The sequence below is a fragment of the Oryzias latipes genome, chromosome 17 (assembly GCF_002234675.1).
Source record: "Oryzias latipes chromosome 17, ASM223467v1".
Lineage (NCBI taxonomy): Eukaryota > Metazoa > Chordata > Actinopteri > Beloniformes > Adrianichthyidae > Oryzias > Oryzias latipes.
In genome coordinates, this window is record NC_019875.2 from 23,055,513 (window position 1) to 23,077,531 (window position 22,019).

The 22,019-nt window shown below is 39.5% G+C and overlaps 2 protein-coding genes across 10 annotated transcripts; one reads left to right on the top strand and one right to left on the bottom strand.

The window, feature by feature from the left end:
• Positions 1-1,341: 1,341 nt before the first annotated feature.
• Positions 1,342-12,326, bottom strand: aknad1 (AKNA domain containing 1). 5 transcript variants are annotated; one of them, XM_023964899.1, is made up of 21 exons: positions 11,944-12,326; positions 11,189-11,453; positions 9,312-10,363; positions 9,160-9,234; positions 8,951-9,068; positions 7,771-7,916; positions 7,620-7,679; positions 7,392-7,525; positions 7,142-7,322; positions 5,383-5,549; positions 4,967-5,113; positions 4,150-4,288; positions 3,952-4,046; positions 3,579-3,854; positions 3,201-3,377; positions 2,952-3,043; positions 2,738-2,863; positions 2,555-2,629; positions 2,218-2,329; positions 1,942-2,065; positions 1,342-1,860 (listed from the first exon to the last, which is right to left on the bottom strand). In XM_023964899.1, exons 2-21 carry the CDS (start codon positions 11,391-11,393, stop codon positions 1,690-1,692), a joined length of 3,672 nt encoding a protein of 1,223 aa, XP_023820667.1. In that variant the 5' UTR covers positions 11,394-11,453; positions 11,944-12,326; the 3' UTR covers positions 1,342-1,689. The 5 variants fall into 5 exon arrangements, with proteins under 5 accessions (XP_023820667.1, XP_023820664.1, XP_023820666.1 ...); XM_023964896.1 differs by having other exon boundaries at positions 1,942-2,110; positions 11,189-11,418; positions 11,944-12,325; XM_023964898.1 differs by having other exon boundaries at positions 1,942-2,110; positions 4,150-4,285; positions 11,944-12,325.
• A 102-nt stretch (positions 12,327-12,428) lies between these two features.
• On the top strand, positions 12,429-22,007 carry gpsm2 (G protein signaling modulator 2). 5 transcript variants are annotated; one of them, XM_020711032.2, is made up of 17 exons: positions 12,432-12,634; positions 13,283-13,321; positions 15,965-16,102; positions 16,217-16,307; positions 18,224-18,445; positions 18,513-18,648; positions 18,741-18,880; positions 18,964-19,087; positions 19,164-19,279; positions 19,472-19,627; positions 19,912-20,020; positions 20,160-20,289; positions 20,366-20,442; positions 20,521-20,709; positions 20,805-20,964; positions 21,051-21,241; positions 21,309-22,007. In XM_020711032.2, exons 4-17 carry the CDS (start codon positions 16,243-16,245, stop codon positions 21,489-21,491), a joined length of 1,998 nt encoding a protein of 665 aa, XP_020566691.1. In that variant the 5' UTR covers positions 12,432-12,634; positions 13,283-13,321; positions 15,965-16,102; positions 16,217-16,242; the 3' UTR covers positions 21,492-22,007. The 5 variants fall into 5 exon arrangements, with proteins under 5 accessions (XP_011485054.1, XP_020566691.1, XP_011485053.1 ...); XM_011486751.3 differs by having other exon boundaries at positions 15,965-16,077; positions 16,167-16,307; XM_020711035.1 differs by having other exon boundaries at positions 12,566-12,634; positions 15,965-16,077.
• Positions 22,008-22,019: the final 12 nt, after the last annotated feature.

A 22,019-nucleotide genomic window follows, 5' to 3' on the forward strand; every position in this document is an offset into this window, starting at 1 on the left:
AGAAAGATGCAATTTTAGAGACTTGTTGTTTCCCTTTTGGCTTTTCCCATCAGGGGTCGCCACAGTGAACGAGTCGCACGGTAAACTTGGCAATGTTTTACGCTGGATGCCCTTCCTGACACAACCCTCTCAAAGCAACTGGGCTTGGGCACAGACCGGCACAGAAGTAGAGAAGGGAACAGGGAACAGCCCAGAGTTGAACCCTGGTTTCACGGACGGAAGGCGCCGCAAACCAGAATGAGCTAAACCGGCTCCCATGCAATTTCAGAGACTACCAAGGTAAAAACGTAACCAAAAAAGAAAAAAAATGACGCACATTCTGGTCTCAAATAGGTTTCTTTGTTAAGTTTATTTATTTATTCTTTTTATTTTTTATTTTTTTAAACAGAGGTTTTGACTTTATACTCATTGAAAAATTCAGGAATAATTGGGGCGTGCCTTTTGCAAAGGCAGGTGGGTGGACACACATGTGGATTTAACAAAACTTTCACATTACTTTGACATTCTTCATACAACACAGCAGATTCACTCCAGGCGTCATTCCTGTGAATCAAAATAGTTCTTGTACATTTTATGTTAAAAAATTTAAAGTGAGATTAAGTTTTGTCAAAATGATCCTTTAAATTTAGTCATAAAATTGATGACATTGATTTATTATTTATATTCGGTGGGACCAAACTCAGACTGCAAACATCAGGAGGTCTCATTCATCATCTTCTTTTTGTAGCATGAGTTTGATGGTCTTTTCTTCACACAGGCTTCAGTCAAACACATCAAACGGAACAAACCTAGAGGTGAAAAATGGAGCAGCTGCAGCACACAGGTCAGGAAAGTTATTTAGGCTGCTCCACTTCTAGAACAACAGAGAAACTCAACACTACACAGCAGAGAGCTATACACAGGCCGCCACCAGCAAGGCGCGGCCCTGACAGGAACAAGGCGACAAAAACTCAGTAAGAAGACACTGTCAGTGGCATCTATATCTCAGCAGAGATGAGCAGGGGAGCTTTTTAACAAGGAACGATAGAAAAGAGACAAAAACCAGTGGTCGTTCAAACTAAATAGAGGGAGGGTTTTTTCTGGAACACAATATCTGTTAAGTAGATGCAGGTGAAACAAAAAGGTACATAAAGGTTTGTACCTAACATATAGCACTATTAAAATATCTCTGGTAACACTTTTTAATAAGGGTCCCTTTCTTAATGTAAGTCAAGCATGAATTAACTTACACCTACAACCTAGATATATTTTATCTTTTAAAAAAATACAATTTTTACTGCTGAAAGTTGGCCTTGATTGAAGAGACAGCAGAAACTGATTAGTTGACACACCAGTAACTCATTTCAATTGTCAGTACAAAATATTTATTTAGTAACTGTTTTACACGCTGGTTAGAAAAACAACAACAAATATATTAATTTTAAATAGATGTAAATAGGAAAAGAGACATAAATAAATTTTTGGATTACTTACAGATAAAGAACATGTTGCATCTTTAAAAGAAATCGCATCACAATCAGGTATTGAACTTCAAAAAAGCAGGACCCTGATCTTGTGTACCTTTTTTTTTAAAATAGTTTGTGTTTAAAAAATGTTAGTAATAGAACATTTAACACAAAGCACTAAAAGTATTGTTTCACATGACATATGTACACAATGTATTTTTCAGGGTACAGCAGCTCGAACATGTTAGAATTCCAGGTGAGTCCTGCCCCCTAGTGGCTGCATGTTGTGAAGTTTCCTATTCTGCTGAGCCTTGACTAAGTCAGCAGACAGTTGTCGAGCCATCCGGTCTGCAGTCCTCTTCATGCTGCGAGCGACCTCAATAGCCTGATCCAGTGTCCTGTTCATGTCCACCTCCTGAAAAACATCATCAAAACTTTTCTAGAGAGAAAAACAACATCTAAGACAGGTGATGTGTCACAGTGGAAGAGCTCGAACCTTTTTTCCTTTGCATCTGCTTGTCTTGGAGGTTCCTCTTGAGGACAGTGACACCGGAGACAATGTCTGCTGGAAGAACATGTTGCTGGGCAGAAGTGCAGTGTCTGACTGGGTGGAGCGCTTTCTATGAAGAGGCACAGACTGAAGCTGTGGCTCCCACACTTTATAGCTGGTTTAATGGAACAGGAAACATTATAAATGCAATGAGACAGCTTTATATAAAGCCATATATTTAAGGGCAACAGTGTTTGTGTGGAGCAGGAGGGAGTGGCTCACCTGGCTGGCAGGCTGCTGGTTGAGCCGTAGTGAACCTGAAGGAGAGGCTTCTTGAGAGTGGAAGCTGAACGAAAAGACCACCTCTCTTTGGAGCCAAACCTCCTGGTGGCTGCTGGGTAAAAATGAGATTATTAACAACACCCTAAGCACAACAAGTGCAGAGTCATTCAGAAAAACGGTCAACAATGATGATGGGCAGCTTTTCATTTTTATATTAATCTCTTTAACTGAGTTAAAGTAATACTTTTACTGGCATCATTTGCCATTATTTTCTCTGAACCAAAACAAAAGACTAGTTTACATCACTAGTGCAACACATTCTGTTGAGTTTCCCCACCTTTAGGTCTTTGCTGATCATTGTCTTGAAACAATAATTCATCTTCTCTCTGAAAAGTTGAATTTTCCGCCCTCCCTGCAGGAGGATGATACAGATTTCTGTTTTTGGTTTGGACAGAATACTCTGATGCTTCAAAATCAAAACAAATAGTTCTATATATTTTCCGGTGAATAGGTATCTGACCTCTTCTGGAGTGCTTACTGAGATGAAACTCTGACGTGGAACAAACGTGTCTCTCAGCTCTCTTGCTCCCCCCTGGTGAATCGTGCATTTGCAGCAGGAGATCGGAGGAGTTTGGGCGGACAGAGCCTTTAAGCAACATGCAAGAGTAGATCCACAAACACATGTTCAACAGGTTTGTTTTGTTACTTTTTTGTGATCTTTTAAGGTTGTGTACTTGTGCTTTTTCTGGGGTCCATGTCTGAAGAGATCCAGTCCTCTGTCCTCAGCAGACTGCTGCTGAGTTCACTCAAAGTTCTTCTGGAGGTTCTGATCATGAAGGTTTAGGGAAATTACAGCTATTATGGCAACAAATATGTTGAATAAATTTAAGGTTTGTATGCGTTTTAAATAATTATTCAACTCTATAAAGGTCTCATTTTAAGATTTCTGGTCATTTTCTTTGATCAAAATACAGGGTTTCTACCTGCTTGACCCTGCTGCTTGATGGGACTTGATTTTACTTCTGTGCTCCTGATGTTCTTGCCCATACTTTGAGGTGAGATAGTCCATCTTTTTGGCTAAGTGTGGCAGCTGGACCAAGCCCTCCTCAAGGTCCTTCTTCAGCCGTGACACCTCTGACTGCAAGGCCAGGATAGCTTCACTGTTCACACACAGGAACATACACAGATGTTTGTGTGTTGTAAGTGTAAAAAGAAGCACATGTAACAAATCTATTTATTTTTATATTCCACCTTCGCTCATCAGTAGCTGGGACAGGCTATGGTAACCCCGTGACCCCAAAATTGATACATTGGGTTAGGAAAATGGATGATGGGTTTCTCTGTTAAACGTGACCTCTGACCTGTTGCATGAGCAGGATGGCAGTGGGCTGCCCCGGTCTCCAGGATCCATGGTGGTCCGGGGTGTAGGCTCAGATTTGTGGTGGGGTAGCTGGAAATGACCTTGCAGTTTCAGTGAAGATTCCTTGGTAGTGCTCTCCCCCCAAAGCTCCTCTGCTCCACAGTGCTGCGTTTGGACACATTGGTGGGGGGTGGCCCTCCGACCACTTGTCTGGTAGTGGATGGCTGTTGGAGGGTTGTAACCAGAACCTTCACTGTCTGAGCCACTCGTAACCTCACTATGGAAAAAAGCACTTGGTAAAAACAGAACTAAATATGTCACTTTTTATTTGTGATCACATGGCGAGAAAAGCTTGGATCATGTTTTGTTTTTACCTCCCTGTTAGCAGATTTAATTCCCCAGAAGCTGACTGAGTCAAATAGGAGCTACCAAATCCACTGTCTGTCTCAGGGCTTATGATCCTCTGCATCTGAAAGCACAAAACTGAACTTTGACAGCAATAAAAAAACTGCAGGGGACAAATGTCTGCAGGTTGCGGGGCGCAGAACATTGAGCTTTCATCTGCAGCTGACCTGTGAAACACATGAGATGGGTGGTGAGGGTCCTGAGAGGCCATGGTTGTCTGAGTCTCCGAGAGCAACAGAGGAAAAAGAGACCTCCACTGCCAGACTCAGACTGTCCCGCTGATCCCTGACCGGGCTCAGATCACTGCTGCAGCAACAAGAAATGTACATGTGATGGAAGGAAAAATGATGAGAAGAAGGATGTAAAGCAGCTGCACATAAAAAAATAAAAACATTAGGGATAGGCCCATATAATTTCTTTAGGCCGATACCGATAATCGATATTTTCCCGGCAACTGTGGCTGATAGCCGATATTTGCAGATACAGATACTTATGTGTCTCTACAGTAACACAAAGTTTAGATTTCCTTTTCGTTTCTTTATTAGAAATGCACAAATAAGTATCACTTTAAAACTTTTCATATAAATATATTTGTAAGCATTCAGACCTTACATTGCATATTAGACATAACTGTAAACCGTAAGCTCTCCATTGCCAGAGAACATGTATCCCTATCAAGAATAACATTTACCTGAAAACAGACAATTACTGACTATGACTGTAAACATTAGGAACAAGTATACATTTTAAAATTAAATGTTTCTGAAAACAGTCAGAAGAATATTAGCAGAATTTTTTTTAATCGGGCTGATACAGATAAACTTAAATTTTCGACCGACACCGATACTCACACCGATATATCGCCCATCCCTAAAAAACACATTTTAAATGCCTGCTGTATACAAATACAAAAGTCCCTTGAAAATGCCAACTATAAATTGTTATGTTTTCTAAAAGAACATTGATCTATTTTCTTTTACTGACCTGTTAGCTGCTGACCGCCTCCCTCTTGACTCTGGGGAATGTGCACTCAGGCATCCAAGGATGTTGCTGTCATCTATCACCTCTTGAAAAACAGAGGCCCTGAGCTTTTCAGTGTCTCTCTGGATGTCTGGTTCCTCCAGTAAGTCCCTAAAAAAAGGACAGAGGGGAAACCTGCAGATACAGACTCAAACTCTGTTCCCTCTGTAGGCTGGAACCCAACACCAACGCTGCACCTGAAACACTATCTGCTTGATGGAAAGCTTTGAATGAGCCCACTTTAAAATGAGAGCAAATGCACATACAAAACTGTTCTTCTTTTACTTTACTGGGTTTGTTCCATGTAAGAATTTCATGGGGTTAGTAGCTTTAGTAACATTTTTACTTGACATATTTAACATCACAACCATGATTTGTACCGTGAACTGCAGATGTTGAGTCCAACATGGTCATCAATGATCTCACTGCTTTGGATCCATTCCCCATTTAAATGGACCTCCCTTTTGTTCTTCATCTCCTGGTGCTCTTCTTCTTCCTCCTGTGAGTCTGTTTCACAGCTCACCTTTAGAAAACATTCCTTCACCTCCTGAAAGACATTTGCTTTGTTATTAAAGTCAGTTTTTCTTCACATAGTATCTTTCCACCTGGACAGAGTTTGACAATTTCTATGGAGATAAAGATAAAAAAATAAAGGATGGAGATTCTAGATTCAGAGTTTAGATGAAAAGCGTGAAATTTTTAAAGTTGAGCCAAGGAAGGAAGAAATGTTTGTTTTCTTTGGGAGATGAAGTTTCATCTTATAAATTATGTATATGAGGATATAGTGATGAATGGTGGTCACTGGTCTCAAAAGTGTTTTAATGCATTCAGTAATCAATTTTTTGAAACAAGTAGTGCATATTTTTTTGTTTTGATTATTAAATTGTTTGTCATTGGCAGAGGGTTGGAGTCCTCATGTTTGCACCCTTTTATACCCAAATACAAAGGGGCATTCAAGCATTTATCAGTCATTAATTCAACGAGTTGTTCAAAGAAAAAGATGATAATGGTCTTCAATGTTCTTTAAAGTTAAACATAAATTCATTTCAATTGTGAGAGACAGAATTTTAAAAAAGAATCCATAAAATCCCAGTGTTTAATTTTAAAAAAAATATTTTTTTGATGGAGTAGAAAATAAGATTGTAGCTCCAACAAAAGAAGCAAGAATTCTGTCCCTCACAGACCTGTTACTTCTTTTACGAAGCTCTTCTTTCCTCCACTTTTTAGCTGTGTTAATGGCAGCTGTTTGAACTGGTTATCTATATAAAATACAGCTGTCCAGACCCTCAAACAGTCAGAATAAACCTCCACACTTGTGCTAAAAGACACAAGAGACAAGACTGTCTACAATAAGGAAAGAGCTTTTGGTGAGAAGAAATCAAATATAGGAGCAATGTTTAAAATATTGAAGAAATACAAGATCACTGACAGTCTCCTTCCACCTGGAGCTCTTGTAAAAACTAGGTAGTGGAAAATATTTAAAATAAACACAAGATGTTAAGAAACATGACACATTTGTAGAAGATGACTTTTATATTTAAAATGTGGACATGTTAAAAAGTTTATAAATTGAGTTTTCTTTGGAAGTCCTCAGGAGGCATCTTTCTTTCTCCTATCTGATCTGTAAGATTACAAATGTGTTGCAGTTTTTTTAACACAGGATTTACTGTTTTTGGCTAATTGGTCACAAGGATTTTTTTGTCTGTAGATGTGAATGTAGTTTCATATTGATTGATTGATTGATTGATTGATTGATTGATTGATTGATTGATTGATTGATTGATTGATTGATTGATTGATTGATTGATTGATTGATTGATTGATTGATTGATTGATTGATTGATTGATTGAGTGAGTCTGTGAGTGAGTGACTAGTTGATTGACAGTTTTTGTTTTAGGAAAATTGAAAAAAAAACTAAATCAAAAACGTTCCATAATGTAAACCAGGATTAATTTGGTGCAATAAAAGAGTTTATTTATTTAAAATATGCTTATTATCGGGTGTTTTTAGGGAAATTGTGTTTATACTTTCATATTTTTGACAAGTTGGTGTCAGTTGTGTCAAAATTTGATGTCAAACGCTTTGACAAGCCTTTGTGTTGCTACAAAGCAGCAGCTGTATGTCAGTAAGTGTGTTACCTGATGCAGGTGTGGAGGGGATGATGGTGTGCAAAATGGAACAGTCTTCATTTGGGCTGTTATGGGGGTGGAGGTGGAGGATGAGTGGGGTAGAGAAATCTGCTCGTACACATTCTTGTCAATCATTTCCTTGATGTCCTCGAGGTGCATCCCGATCCTGAATATGTCTCCCTCCAGCTGCCTGCACACGTATGGATAGATGTTCAAACACATTGCAGGGGGGCTATCTTTGAAGTGATGCTCTTCATACCTGTTTGGGTCAAAGGTGCCCGTGTTCCTTGACAGACCCATGTAGTTCTGCATCTCCAGAGCTCTGTGCTCTTCTTTCTTACTCATGTATTTGCGCTCCAGATGGTCCTGAGCCTCCATCATGCTCCTCAAAATCTTACAAAAAATAGGTTTAACATACCGGTAAACGCGGATGCGGAGGGTCTGGAATAATTTCTTTTTTTTTTTTTGAACAGTGAAAGATGGATACCATTTGCTGTTCATCTGTGCTCACAGTCATGTTGGTGACACTAAATTTAAACTCGTCCGTCTAAAAAAAAAATTACAATGGCTTAAGGTGTTTATTCTTTAGATGAAAAAGAGTGAATGGTTTATAAGGAGAGTGGTAAAAGGGCTAACACCTTATGCATGAACTGGCTGATGATGTCTCTCAGCTCAGCAGTCATTCTCTCGCCGTCACTCTGAACATCTTCATGCTGGTTTGACAAAAGCGAGTCCCCCTCCTTGATGTTTTCAGTTTTTTCTCCTGTTTGTTCACAGAGGTTTTCTATAACAAGAAAATGCTAAATTGTAACATCTCCTTTACTGTAAATGTTGGTACTGAAAAAAGGAAATGAAATAAGCCATTAACAGCAGCATCCTGTCTGTATTTCTGTAAAAAAGGATGTGTTTAAGATCTCTGTTCTTGTTTTATCATTTTCTCATGGAAATGTTTTTATCTTTGTTTAGATTGCTATCTTGTCCAAAGACAGAATTGGACAAAAAATCTGCAAATATTTTGTTTTATGTTAAAAATCCTCAACATATGGTATATGGCGTTTATTTAATTAGTGCTTTTCTACCTTCCTTGAAGGTCCAAAGAGCTTTACGGTCACAGTCCCATTTACCCATGTATGCACACACACACGTTCCTACACAGGGCCTTACAATGGCCCAACCTATGACCACCAGGAGCAATGTAGGGTTCAGCGTCTTGCTTAAACACGAAGCGTAGTTTGGTCTTAAACACACTTTGACTCATGGGCAGGTAAGGTGGGAACTGAACCTGAGATCTTCTGGTCAGAGGTTAACAATCCTACCCCTGCATCATCCATTATTAACAGGAAACCTAAAACCTGAATTTTGCAGCAAACTTTTAAACCCGTTTTAGCTGAATCTTGAAATAATAATATTTCTAAAATGATGAATATATGGAAACTTTTGTTTATCTTTATACAGCAGATACACAACAAATAAGTCAGTTTGCACTTTTGCATAATGCATGTGTGTATCAAAGCAATGCCTTTTTAATTACTTTTCTTGTTTTCAGACACCTAAACTTAAAATATTGTGTTAAATTCACTTTAAATCTACTGCTGACAAGGGAAAAAAAGCTTTTTTTAAGTTTCTGCTGTCATGGGGCTTTCTTTACTCATCAATGGTCATTTGAAATCTTTTAATTCTCAATAAAAAAGCTGCAAATGTGAGTTAAGTGATCTTAACAAAAAAAAAAAAGGTCAGATTTGGACCGTACCACATAAAAAGAATCAAATGAAAGAAAGTGGCTACAAAACTAGGTGCCAGAAAATTATATTTGTATACCTGTTGTTGGAAGATGAGGAGTCGAGCCGTGAAAAAGACCATTTTCAACACACTCAACCTCCTCCTTTTTGTCTTTAACATAAAGTCTGTTTCGCTCATTTTCCGACAACATCTGGTTCTGTGAAAAAAGATTAATCTGTCCTTATCCCATATTTAGAATTATGCATTTCATGGCTCATAATAACTTTGTTTTTATTACCGGTACTTACTTTGGTTCCGTGCCTGATTGTGTCTTTCTGATTCTCTCCTGTTGTGTACTCGGTTAGTAATTTGTCATAGTGATCCTAAAAAATATATACACAAATGATTAAAAAATGCTTGTGAAACTGTTTCAACTAACTTTTAAATCTACGAAAACTACCTGCAGATGATGCAGCGGTACTGACGGAGTCTGTCTGTCGTTGGCGTTGAAGACGTAGGGCTTCTCTGAAGGATGGACAAAGTCCTCCAGGACTCTGCTGATCACATCTAAGATGTCAGGAGAAGACTGGGCTCTGTGTACACTGTCAGAGCAGGGAGGGACAGGCTTCACTGGACCACTTGGAGCTTTGGGGATTTTTACTTTAGAAGCCACTTTGGAAAAATCAGGAAGACGATAATGAACCTTGCCTTGACCATATTTAATCTCGCCAAGAGATCTGGTCCGCATCAGAGGAACTGTTTGAATTCGCACATCCTCTTTCTTATCATCAAGCTCCAACAGATCTGCATTCGCGTTCTGAATGCTCTGGTTTGAACTTGCAGAAGCATTAGATGTTGGATGATCAATTTCCATTTCTGTCTTTACCTCTGAGCTTTCATTGTTTGATTTGGAATCACTTCTTTCCTCAAAGCTTTCTGTTTGCTTCCTTAAGTTTTCTGCTGAGGCTGAGATGCTGACAACGGTGTCGTCCACGCTCTCCAGTAGGGACACTTCTGGCAGCGTCTCTGCTTCAATTAGCCTTCCGGATCCCAATAAATCTTCCTGGGAAAAATGCTGGAGCAGCAAATGGTTGATGTTTGTCAGACCTGAACAAGGCTTAGCCACCCAAGTTGCCTCAGAAGCTGCAGAGGATTTTTCTTCATCTGTGTTGGCGTCTTTGTGGAACGATTCCAGTGGAGCCGGAGGATCAGGACTTCCATGAACGGTGTTCCCTCCGTCAGAATTTTCTTCTGAGCTAGTTGTCTGGTTGAAGTACGGGCTTCCAATATCACCATCATACGGTAAGTCCTCCTGATCCTCATCACTGGTATTTCCTCCTGATTCCCCACACCCAGGCTTTTGGGGTAACTCATTCTGTAAGGTGTTTGGTCTCTGAGGAGACATTGGCAACTTACTGCTCCCTGTTTTACCCTCAGTCACATTCTCACAGTTACTGTTAGATCGACTGCTCTCCGATGGGGAGTCATCCAACGCTGACAACTCTGCACTTCCTTAAATGTAAAGCACAGAAATAGACAGAGATATGTAATGTATTACTTATTAACTGGTTTCTATTAAATGTGATGCTTCTTTTGTTATTACCAGTTTGACAAACTATTCTGGACCCAAATTAGGAAGAGTTAATATAAGATTTTCAAAGAATGTAAAAGAATAGAATAGAATAGAATAGAACAGAACCAAACAGAACTTCATAGATGCCACAAAGAGAAATTTACCTTGTTACTATAACTATTAAAAACAGCAGATAGATAATAAATACCAATAAAAATACACTTGAAAATACAGCAAATCAATCTATTTTTCATTTTCATGTGTGCAGCAGAATTTATTTTATTTAAAAAAAGGTGTGCATTTAACTTAAAAAAAAATTAAAGTTTCAAAAAATATAAAAGAAAACAATAATTTAATGAAAGGCAGGTAATTAAAAGACCTTTACTTAATTACAATGACAATGACACAATTATTTAATTAAAAAAACCTCTATAAATTAATAAAAGAGGTTCTAGTTTATCAAAAATAATAGAAGATAGAACTGTAATTGATCTCAAGACAGCCATAATTAAATGGTATCATAGCTCCAAATACAAACAGATCATATATAAAAAAACAAACAGATAATGAACAGCAAAATATGCAATAATGTTAATAACACCGACAACAATAATAACAATAAAATACAATAAATAGTGCAATAAACTGTCCAGTGTCTGTGAAGTGTAACAATAATAGTAATTATTATAATTTGTTATTCAAAAAACGATTTTTTTTTTTGTCTCCGAGAGCATTCTTATGCTTTTATTTCGAAACATACTTACCACTGAGATGGATGCTGTTTTCAGAGGGTGCAGACTCTGCTCGGGACACATGCAAAGCCAAAGAATTGTCCAGATCACTGAGGTGGATGCTTTCATCCTCACTGAGGTCTACAAAGATGCTCTGCTCAAAACATCTCTCCCATAAAACAGAGGCTTCGCCCTCTTCTTGAACATCCTCTTCTGATTCTTCTGAATCTCTATCCATGTGCACGGTCTCACGGTCTCTGCAGCTACAAACACACTCCTGTCATCTGTGTTAAAGGGGCTAAAACAAGGGATGAAAGAGCAGTTCGAGACCAAGTAACTTAAGCCGTCAACACTAACCAAAATGTGCAAAGAAATTAATTATTCAACATTCAACGTGTGAGCAAGATTGACGCAAAAATGCTGAAGGTGAAAAAAGAATCGAATGATTCAAGAGGGAAAAATAAAAACTTTATAGATGTAAAAATGTGGATTTTAAATGTATTTTGTGAAATATCACTTTCATCTTTAATTTTTTTTAAATTTGAGTAAAAGCTGACTCTATTCAAAACGTAGAAAATGAACATAAAACAAATGATGAACTAAAATACTTTATTTGAGTAAAAAGGAATACAAATAAATGAATGAAAATCTTTTTTTTTTAAACGAATTTCAGTCATTCAGATTTACCACCTGAAACAAAATTGTATAAAACCTTTGGTATGAGATACCATGAACTGTTAAAGTGATGATTTAACGTTTGTTGTTTCAGAATTCAGTTGTTTACTCACTAAGTTTATGACGTCTCCTCCAGCGAACTGATCCGATGATCGATGAGCTCGTGGAGTTATCAATAAACTAGCTGGAGTATTCTCCTTTTTTCCCTGCTTGACATATGGTTTGTTGGACAGGTTTCATGTCTGTAGCTCCATTAATAATGTAGTCCACACAGCAGCCGTCTGGAGCACGCTGAAGCGTAGTTTGGTTGCTTAGCAACCGTGGAAACCTCCTCCAGAATAGATCATTGATGAACAGAAAGAATTTTTAGTTCTACATTTTTCCTTTAATACGGGACGCTATTATTTTTAATGCATAAAGCTGTACATAATCTTAAAAGAAGGTTTGAAAATCATACAAGCCTCAGACTGACACAATCACAACACTACGTCATGTTTTCTTTATTTAAATCGATTGGTCCAATGACTGTTATTCGGGGCGTGGCGATCTTTGAATGCCGCTTTCTGATTGGCTACGAACTGAAAACACACTGCACTAGTTTACTACAGTGAAGTTTTGCCTGAGTGACCCAGCCAGCGAAGTTATTTGAAGTTTTACTACAGTTAAAGTGTAGGGGGGAGTTTTTTTTTTTAAACAGTATAATGTAAAATACTTTTTTATCGTAGAAGCGTAACTTTATACGTGGACCAATGATTTAGTGACAGGAGAAGAAAAGCCGCCGTTGTTCGAACTGGATCGCCTAACGTAAGTGTAGCCGCTAACATGCTATCCAAGCTAATCTTTAACTGCATGAAAAAAGGGGCGAAGTCCGAGTCCAAAACTTTAACTTCGTAGCTATTAGTTGCAAGTTACAGTATTCCAATTAGGACACAATTGCACCATAAAAACGCAGTGCTTACATCTAGATACTCTTTAAGGTTTGCTTGTAAAAATGTCCACGAATAAAGCAAGGCATATGATTATATATGTTATGCCAACATATTCTGAAGATAGCCGAAATGCATCCTGGTCAAATTCTATGTAAAGTTTAAAAAATATTTTATAAAACATGAAACTGTACCATTTTTTTCTCATTTATTTTCTTACAATATATATGTATTTCTCTAAAAAAAATTACATTAATTTAAGGCATTTATTTGTCATTATAACATTTTTTGTTTAAATCTGCATTTCATTTTTCTTTCAAAACCATATATTTACTAAATTAACATTTGTTTAAAAAATTAAAATAATTTATACTACACACAATAGTAGAACACTGTATTATTTTAATAGATTTTGTTTGAAAATAATTGCATTTTAACTATTTTTGGTAACGCAAACTGAAATAGCTGTTAAATACAGCTTTATGTAAGATTAAGTTATTCATAGCAACATTATTGTTTCTTCCAGGCTTCCCAGATTTCCTGTTCCTGTGTGGAATAATTACCGGTGAGTGTCACGATACAGGGTTATTTTGGTCCTGTTTTGGTGCTGACCGATGCTGCCTCATAGTATAATGGTGCTCCCTTATTTAGACCCAGTTGACGGAGTCAGTGGTTATTTTTGTGCATCAAAGCAACAAAAAAAAAGAGCTGTCATTAAAATCGTCTCTTTTTTTTGTCCCAGCTGCTGAACATTTGCAGTGTTTGTTGACGCTCTTGAACAGAGCAGGGCACAAAACACACCCAGCGGTGAATAAAAGCGTCATTCAAAGTGACACACATCCATCCATATTCTGACTAAATGCAGGAACATGCTCTCAAGCAATAGGAACTAATTTGGGATACAAGTCTTTACAACCAGACAGTATAAAGGAATGACAGGTCAACCAGAAAAAAATGACTTTAAAATGTACAAACATTTACTCAGTATTGTGTTAGTGCTATGATCTCCAATGTAAGTCTTATATATCTGAGATATTATTTATAATTAACTTTGTGTGAATTTAATTTATGTTTATTTGTCTTTTTGTCAAATCTGTGTTCCCATCTGGTGAGTACGTACCCAGTGTTTGTTTTAGAAAAGACACAAAGAGGATATTCATCAAAATTATTCATGAAGTGGGTCTAAAAGCTTTGAAAGGAATAACAGTCAACTGTAATACAACCTGCTGTGTGCTGATGGAAAAGCTAAACCCTATGTTTCCGCATCTGGGAAGGTTTAGTGGTTTCATGGTTTTGTAAGGAGATTTATTATAAATGCTCACATTTTGAAACTGCGCTTTAATTGTTGCTTGGCTCCAAAGACTTAATCCAGTCAGCAAACAACTGCTCTGCCCTTTTCTCACTGCGCATGTGTTTGTGTGGATGATCTCATGGAGAAATTTGGTAATGGCTCGGTCGGGCTCTTACTTCATGCACTTTCTCTGAGCTGCGTTACTTGCCTCCTGCTTTCATTCCCTTTGGTTGAAGCTTCATGACTTTTTCTGTTTTTGCAGTTTTATTTTTAGTTTCCCTTTTAATGTATAAGTTTCTTTCTCTGCATTTTCAAATTAATATATCTTTCAGTGCAGATGAATAACACATGAGTGAAACCAAAGTGCAGCAGCATATAATAAAATAGATTCAGTCTGTAAAACAGTCAGTTCAAAAAAAAACTTTTTTGAAGTTACATTTTTTTATATAAAGTTATTAGTCATTGAAATTATTGTGCAGGAATTTAAGCCCAGCTAATGGGTTTTAAAAATCCCTCCTGGGGTCCTGCCTCTTTAATTTCATAGGACTTGAACTTTAATCTAGGGCTCTTTTATAGCCATGCTTGGTTTTGATATGCATGTCTCATAGCCATGTTTTGCCGTGTTCCTTGATGTATTATTTGTTGCGTGACCCACTTTTAGAGCTTTTTGTTATTGTCAAGATATTCATACTCTGCACAGTTCCAGAGATCATTCAGAAACTTTCCTTGCTGCCATCTTTTATCTTTTATTTGAATTATTTGAAAGACAAGTTCAAACAATTGACTGTATAAGAGAACTGGACTGGGTGATCCCTTCCCTCTGGCGTTCCAAATAGGAACGCCAGAGGGAAGGCGAAATCCCATAGACTTCTATTGAGATTTAAACAGCCATTATTATATTTGTCAGAATAACCATTCTCGCTCTGCTACCTTTTTTAACACGTTTTTGCATATCAAATGTTTTTTTCATGATCGTTTATTTTAGTAAGTTATTCAAGTTATAAACTGCCCAATCAGATGCCTCAGTAAAAGCATGTGGTGCCTGCTAACCCCCATCTCGAAGGTTTCAAACATTTGATTGACAGAATCTCTGGACTTTCAACAAGTTCACTCCTGATAGGCAACAGTAGTTACCATAGAAACGTAGACTCAGACTGTTCTGGATTAATCACTGCTTACTGGCCACGTCTGGCTCCAAATGGTGGTGGAAAAATGACGGCTAAATTGACTTCCTTTAGTTGGAGCTGGAATGAAGCCATTTTCTGTGGGTGACGTCACACTCGGTCCAGTTCTATTATAAAGTCAATGGTTAAACATTTGAAAACATCCAATGAAACAAGTGGCCCTAACTAAGAAAACCTGACTGCTGCCTACATAACCGTTCACAGTTGGTCTTTAAAGATATTTAGATCTTTATTTACTTTTCTTGAAAATGTAAACCACTAGATTAAAAGACAAACCAAACTGTTCTTTGTTTCTGCAGTTCTTACATAAAATATTTTTCATTTTACTATTAACTACTTCACAGGAAACCTGAGAATGGAGGGAAAATGTGCTTTTTCCAGCAAATGAATTCTTTTTTATTTTATTTTTTTCATTTCTTGGTTGATGTGGTGAACCAAAACACAAGAACTTCTTGGAATCTGCGCTTGCTTTGGTTGCCTCTTGGGACGTTTGGGTTTATATCACCTGGTGGCTGCTTTAGAGCTCAGGTACTCTCCAGGACTGGATGAACTGAGTCACTGTCTTAGACTGACAGCTTGAAGGCTCTGGCCCCTGCCCCTGTTTTCCCGCCCCACTCCCTCACTTCCTGCCTGCCTGCCCTTGCCTGAGCGCGCTGCTGTTTGGTTGGTGTTGCCATGGAAGCGTTTAGCCAGAAAGAGGCTTCACACACAGCATCTTGTCTTCTCTTCACAGAGGGCTGCTAACAGGAGAGGTAGTGACGCAAAACACAAAATATATAAAAGCAGCTGTGTGGACTGGCGCTCGGGACTGCATCTTAGCCCGCATGGACTTACCTGGCCCTTGCAGTAACAAATTTCGCCACATTTAAAGGTTTTTTTTTTTGTTTAAGTATTGTTAGTTATCTCTCTTTTTTTTAATTTTTTAATTTTCCTAGGGTTTTAGTTTTTTTTCTAAACGCAACCATTTTTTCGGGAACGAAACTAGGATTTTCCCTTATATTATGCACTTCAATGGATGCTGGTGGCCCATTGGTTAGCATGCGAGCAGAGGAGCAGCCCTTTCATGTTCGCTACAGGTAGGACTCTCACATCTCTTAAACTATTGATTAGTGTTTCTTTATGTGTTTACATGGGATAACACTTAATTTGGTCATGCAGTGCAGTGATAGCCTTGTCTGTGACTTTATTTATATAAATAATCCAGATGTTTTCTAAGAAATGCATCTCCAAGCTTCCAATCCCTTCTCTTCCGTGGTTCCATGGTTTTGGGCTCTTACAACAGGTTTGCCCTGCAGAACGACCCGGTCCAGCTTTCCTTTAATATTTAATGGAGCCCTTTAAAAATGCATCCCCTTCTTCATGACCAACGGCGTGTGCCGCTTGTTTGAAGCTTGAACGTCCAGGCTTGGCAGGTGGAGGGCTGGTTTCACCTGTCGTTAACAAATGGATGGCGTTTGACGATAATGCAGAATCTGCTTATGCCCGACAGGTCTGATCAAGCCGCTTAGCATTTCTTGCTGCGATAATCTATGAGCTGCATGCGCCACAGACGTAATCTCGGGTGACCAGGTCGCCAGAGGAGAAGGAGGACTTGGGACAGGGACAAGCAGATTAACTGAAAAAGAGCTGATTGAGCAACTTCCAGCGACCATGCATTGGAAGTTAATACTGTGACACCATCACAGGGATCCCATGAAACTATTCTAGGCTTTGATGCGTAAATATCTGTGTGACGTCAGATAACTACCACTTTTAATATTATAAACTAGTTTTTTTTTTGTCAGATTTTTTCAGTAACTAGCTAGATTTTCACCAACCTCTGCAAGTAAAGGCTCTCAGCAGGAAATAGACCAGGGTCCGTTAGGGAAAGCGGAGCTGCGGGTTTCCTTTAAACCCCTAAATGCCTCTCAGATCTTCCATGTGCTGCTGTTGTTGTAGGAGACAAAAAGTCTGCAGGTAGGCTAGTGTTTTCTAGAACTTTTAAAGAACATAGTCTTCTGTTAAAAGAACGTAAGCTGCTTTCATTTAGGCCAAAAGCCGCTGGTTGAGCTTTGACTGTTGTTTAGAAGAATACTAGTTTTTCTTTACGATGAGGCAAACTTCTGCGTTGGTGTTTTGATATCATTTCAGAAGCATTTATCCCTAGTAGGCCTCCATAAGGACCTGAACATATTTGTGTCTGGTTTTGGTGTATTGTAGACAGTCATTTGGTGTGTACTAGAAAAGTCATGAGAGATCAAGCAAACTAAAAAAGATTTGAGGTTGAGCTGATCTCCACCCAGTTCCCTGAAAAACAAGTGTCTGTTTATCTTCCTTCACATCCACGGCTGAGGCTCCCGCTCCAAGATTAAGCAGCAGCCATTGTCTCGTGGCTTTGTGTGGCTCGGTCACGTTCGCTTCCTTTTTGTTGTCTAAGAAGACGTGTTGCTTTGTGCTCCAACAAAAACTGTATCCTGTAATTTTCTGTGGGCAGGAAGCCTTCACTGGGTTGGATTGAAGGTGTTTTCAGCATAACATGAATTTAAAAAAATGAATTGAGGCATATAGTATTGTTGTTGTTTTATTAAATCAGGCAGGAATAATTTTAACATTTAAAATATTTTTCTTTGTGAAAGAAAAATAGAAACCAGGCTTATGATAAGACCCTGATTCATTTACCATTACAGGAACTTGCTTTACTTTCTGTGGCCTATCTAAAGGATGTGAGATCCAGCATAATAAACGGAGTCCTCTCTGAGCCATTGTTGAGGTGGAAGGAAGTAGCTGAGCTGAATTCCCCGCTGAAAATCGTGTTTTTTTGTGAGACTTTTTGTTCTCTGTTCAGACTGGACTGCTCATTTGCCTCAGTGACACCCAGAGGAGGTCGGTTTTTGACTTGAACTGTTGTTTCTGGCATGACGATTTAAGCTTGAAGGTTTTTTCAGGATAGATGGAAAGTTAAGGTGGGAAGTTAGGGGTCAAACAAAAATCTCCAGCTGTCTCTCTGCTGCAGGATGGAGGTGTCCTGCCTGGAGCTCGCCCTGGAGGGCGAGCGGCTCTGTAAGGTGGGCGACTACAGAGCGGGCGTATCCTTCTTTGAAGCGGCCATCCAAGTGGGAACGGAAGACCTGCAAGTGCTCAGCGCTATCTACAGCCAGCTGGGCAATGCTTATTTCCACCTTCACGACTACGCCAAGGCTTTGGAGTTCCATCGTCATGACCTCACCCTAACCAGGTTGGTCACCTACTACATACTCAGGTCAGTGCCATTGTGGTTCCTGACGACAAAACGTGTTGTTTAGGACAATTGGGGACCTGCTTGGTGAAGCAAAAGCCAGTGGAAACCTGGGTAACACACTGAAGGTGCTCGGGCGCTACGATGAGGCTGTGGTTTGTTGTCAGAGGCACTTGGACATAGCGAGAGACATTAATGACAAGGTGAGACGCTGAACGCCAGCACCGCAGTCATAGCAGACTTTTCTTAGAGGATTTGTGTTTACTTTGCTGTCATCTCTCCTGGCTTGCATCAGGTGGGGCAGGCGCGGGCTTTGTACAACTTTGGAAATGTGTACCACGCCAAAGGCAAAAGTATTTGTTGGAGCGGCGCTGAACCAGGAGCCTTTCCAGAAGAGGTCATGACAGCTCTGAGGATGGCAGCAGAGTATTATGAGTGAGTGAAAACTACTGCATGTTCTTGTATTAGTTAAAAAAAATCGTATCTATCTAATCATTTGTTGTTGTTGTTGTTTACAGGGCCAACTTGTCAATCGTAAAGGAGCTCGGAGATCGGGCTGCTCAGGGTCGGACTTTTGGTAACCTTGGCAACACTTATTATTTGCTGGGAGACTTTGGAAAAGCTGTTGCTTCTCATGAACAGGTGCCTTTAAATTCTGAGTACCATCTGTAAACATGAGTTGAGTGTTAACATGAGTCAAATACATTTTTTTTTTTAGCGTTTACTGATAGCAAAGGAGTTTGGTGACCGCTCAGCAGAGAGACGGGCCTACTGCAACCTGGGAAACGCCTTTATCTTTCTGGGAGAATTTGAAGTTGCAGCAGAGCATTACAAGTAGGAACCAGATTTATACATTTCTTTTTTAAATATATTAATTTTTCTGCTTAATATGTAATCAAAGCATAAATCGGGACTGTAGTTCTTTTGTTTCCTGTTAAAAAGGAGTTTTTGATCAAACATTTTAACTCCAAACAAACTGAAAAAGAACCGTGCAGTGGAGGGTTCTGAAGAAACCTCTTTTAACAGGCGGACGCTGCAGTTGGCCCGGCAGCTGAAGGACCGGGCGGTGGAGGCGCAGGCCTGCTACAGTCTGGGAAACACCTACACTCTCCTTCAGGACTATGAAAGAGCTATAGACTATCATCTGAAACACCTGATCATAGCTCAGGACCTGAACGACAGGTAAGAACCCACGCAGGACTTCATGAAATGTGTCTTTCCTGTCGTCTGCACATTCTAAATGTTGTCTGTAGAGCTGGGTGATCCATTGGTTTCATCTACAATCTGACATTGGGATTTATGAAAAGTAAAATGGAGAGTTAATTATTTCAGGGCAGTTACCGTAGATACTCCTCGTCTGCATTTACTCCTTTTAGTATCTTATTTTTCTTTCTGAAAAAAATACATTTTAAATGTGAATATGTGCAAACGGTTGGATTTTTGCTGTAATTGTCTTTGTTCTTTAGAATTGGGGAAGGCCGTGCCTGCTGGAGTCTTGGAAATGCTTACACCGCACTTGGAAATCACGACCAAGCCATGCACTTTGCTGAGAAGCACTTGGAGATCTGCAGGGAGGTGCGTGAAATCAGAATCGAGCAAACGGAGCCGCTTCCCTCCAAACTAAACTTGTTGCAGGAACAATCTATTCATTTTGTCGCGTAGCTGCAGAATTCCTGAACTCTTTTTTTTTTTTTTTTTACTCGATTTCTTTCAGACTGGAGACAGGAGCGGGGAGCTGACGGCTCGTATGAACGTGTCGGATCTTCAGACGCTTCTGGGTTTGAGCTACAGCACAAATAACTCCACACTGTCTGAAAATAAAGACACAGACAACAACTTTAATGGTAGAGTAAATGCTCTGAGCTGCCACTCTTGTTACAGTAGAAACATCTATAATCCCTAAATATTTTATTTTTGCAGGAGGAAGGCCCAGGATGAATAGACGGCACAGCATGGAGAACCTGGAACTGATGAAAATTAGTCCAGAAAAGATGAACGTAAGAGAAAATCTTTAAATGTTTAGGCCTTTCAACGCCCCAACACTCCCCAAATGATTTTTTTTCTGCGTATTGAAGGGTCAGAAGTGGAGCAGCGACATTCTGACGAAGCAAGCTAAACCATCATTAACAAAAAGCTCGTCCAAGCTGTTCTTCGTAAGCCGTCTGCGTGGGAAGAAGTACAAGTCAGGAGGTTCCAGTAAAGTCCTTCAAGACACCAGCAACACCCTGGACACCAGTCAGGTGTCTGTGCAGGGACCACAGAAGGTACACAGAGGACATTCTCCTACAAAATGGAACAGACCTCACCAAACAAGTTGTACTTTGTTCGACTCCCACTTTTCTATTTGTTTTCCCCTCAGAGAGTAAGTCCTGAAGTGCTTGGAGATGAGGGCTTCTTTGACCTTCTGAGCCGTTTTCAGAGCAACCGCATGGATGATCAGCGATGCTCGATACAGGATAGAGGCAGCAGGTTATCGCTGAACAGCGGGCCAGATTCGCCTCCAAGAGCCATCAGAAAATGTGGGACTTTTGTCTTAAACTCACCAAAGTTCTTCTGAACTTTGTTTCTTAAGCACGTTGTCGTCTTTGTTGGTCTAAACTTGCAGCGGTCTCAGAGTCCGTCAACATCTCTGGGGTGTCAGGTCGGCGTTTGGAGGACTCGTCGGCAGCGGGGGGAAGCCTGCCGGGCCTCAGGCTCAATCAGAACAGCAACCAGGCGGTTCTGAGTCATCTCATGGCCAACGCCGACGACGCCGAGCCTGACGACGATTTCTTCGACATGCTCGTCAAATGCCAGGTATCCAATCGAGTAAAACAGGACTGCTTTTGAAACAAAATGACTAAAAATACTTCTTTTCCTGTAGGGCTCCCGTCTGGACGACCAGCGCTGTGCCCCTCCACCGCCACCCGTCCGAGGACCCACCGTTCCGGACGAGGACTTCTTCAGCCTCATCATGCGCTCTCAAGCCAAGCGAATGGACGAGCAACGTGTTACTCTGCCTTCTGCAGCAAACATCGCTGCCAGGTCCATCTCCAGCTCCAACTGACTTCAGCACTAAAGACACATTTTTCATTTCAGCTTTTTTTGGGTGACATTTCACAAAGGTCTAAACGGCAGCAGTCACTCAGAGACTCTCCAGTCTTTTTCTAACATTTGTTGGATAAAACAAAGCACTAACAGTTACATCACCGTTCCATACGGAGGAAGAACATGGAGTTCTGCACTTGAAGCAACAGTAGCAACATTTAAAAAAATATATTTTTTTATAAATCCAGAATATTGCCTTTAATCTTAGGTGTATTTTTCAATACGCAAATGCAGGTTTATTTAAAATTAGCTCTATAAATTGCCGCCCCACCACAACATTCTGAAGCTCACAGGTTTTTTGGGTTAGCATGAATGTGAAGGAATAATCCGATCCGATATTTTGTTTGTAAAGTTTTTTTTTGTGAGTTATCTACAAAAAATTGATAAAATAATGAATTTGAACCTTTATAGAGTTGTTTATGCTTTTGTACTAATATTTTCTGGGTGAAATCAGAAATAAACCCTGATTCATAAACCTGTTTGGTAT

Excerpts from the sequence above, each read along its gene's own strand:
- aknad1 (XM_023964896.1), bottom strand. The coding sequence starts at position 11,393 with ATGGATAGAGATTCAGAAGAATCAGAAGAGGATGTTCAAGAAGAGGGC. Across the intron at positions 7,526-7,619 it reads GCACAGATGAACAGCAAATG|ATTTTGAGGAGCATGATGGA; the intron begins GTATCCATCTTT and ends ATTTTTTGTAAG. Across the intron at positions 3,044-3,200 it reads CAAGCAGCAGGGTCAAGCAG|AACCTCCAGAAGAACTTTGA; the intron begins GTAGAAACCCTG and ends CTTCATGATCAG.
- gpsm2 (XM_020711035.1), top strand. The coding sequence starts at position 16,056 with ATGGACTTACCTGGCCCTTGCA. Across the intron at positions 20,021-20,159 it reads ACTTGGAGATCTGCAGGGAG|ACTGGAGACAGGAGCGGGGA; the intron begins GTGCGTGAAATC and ends GATTTCTTTCAG. Across the intron at positions 20,710-20,804 it reads CTGTGCAGGGACCACAGAAG|AGAGTAAGTCCTGAAGTGCT; the intron begins GTACACAGAGGA and ends TTTTCCCCTCAG.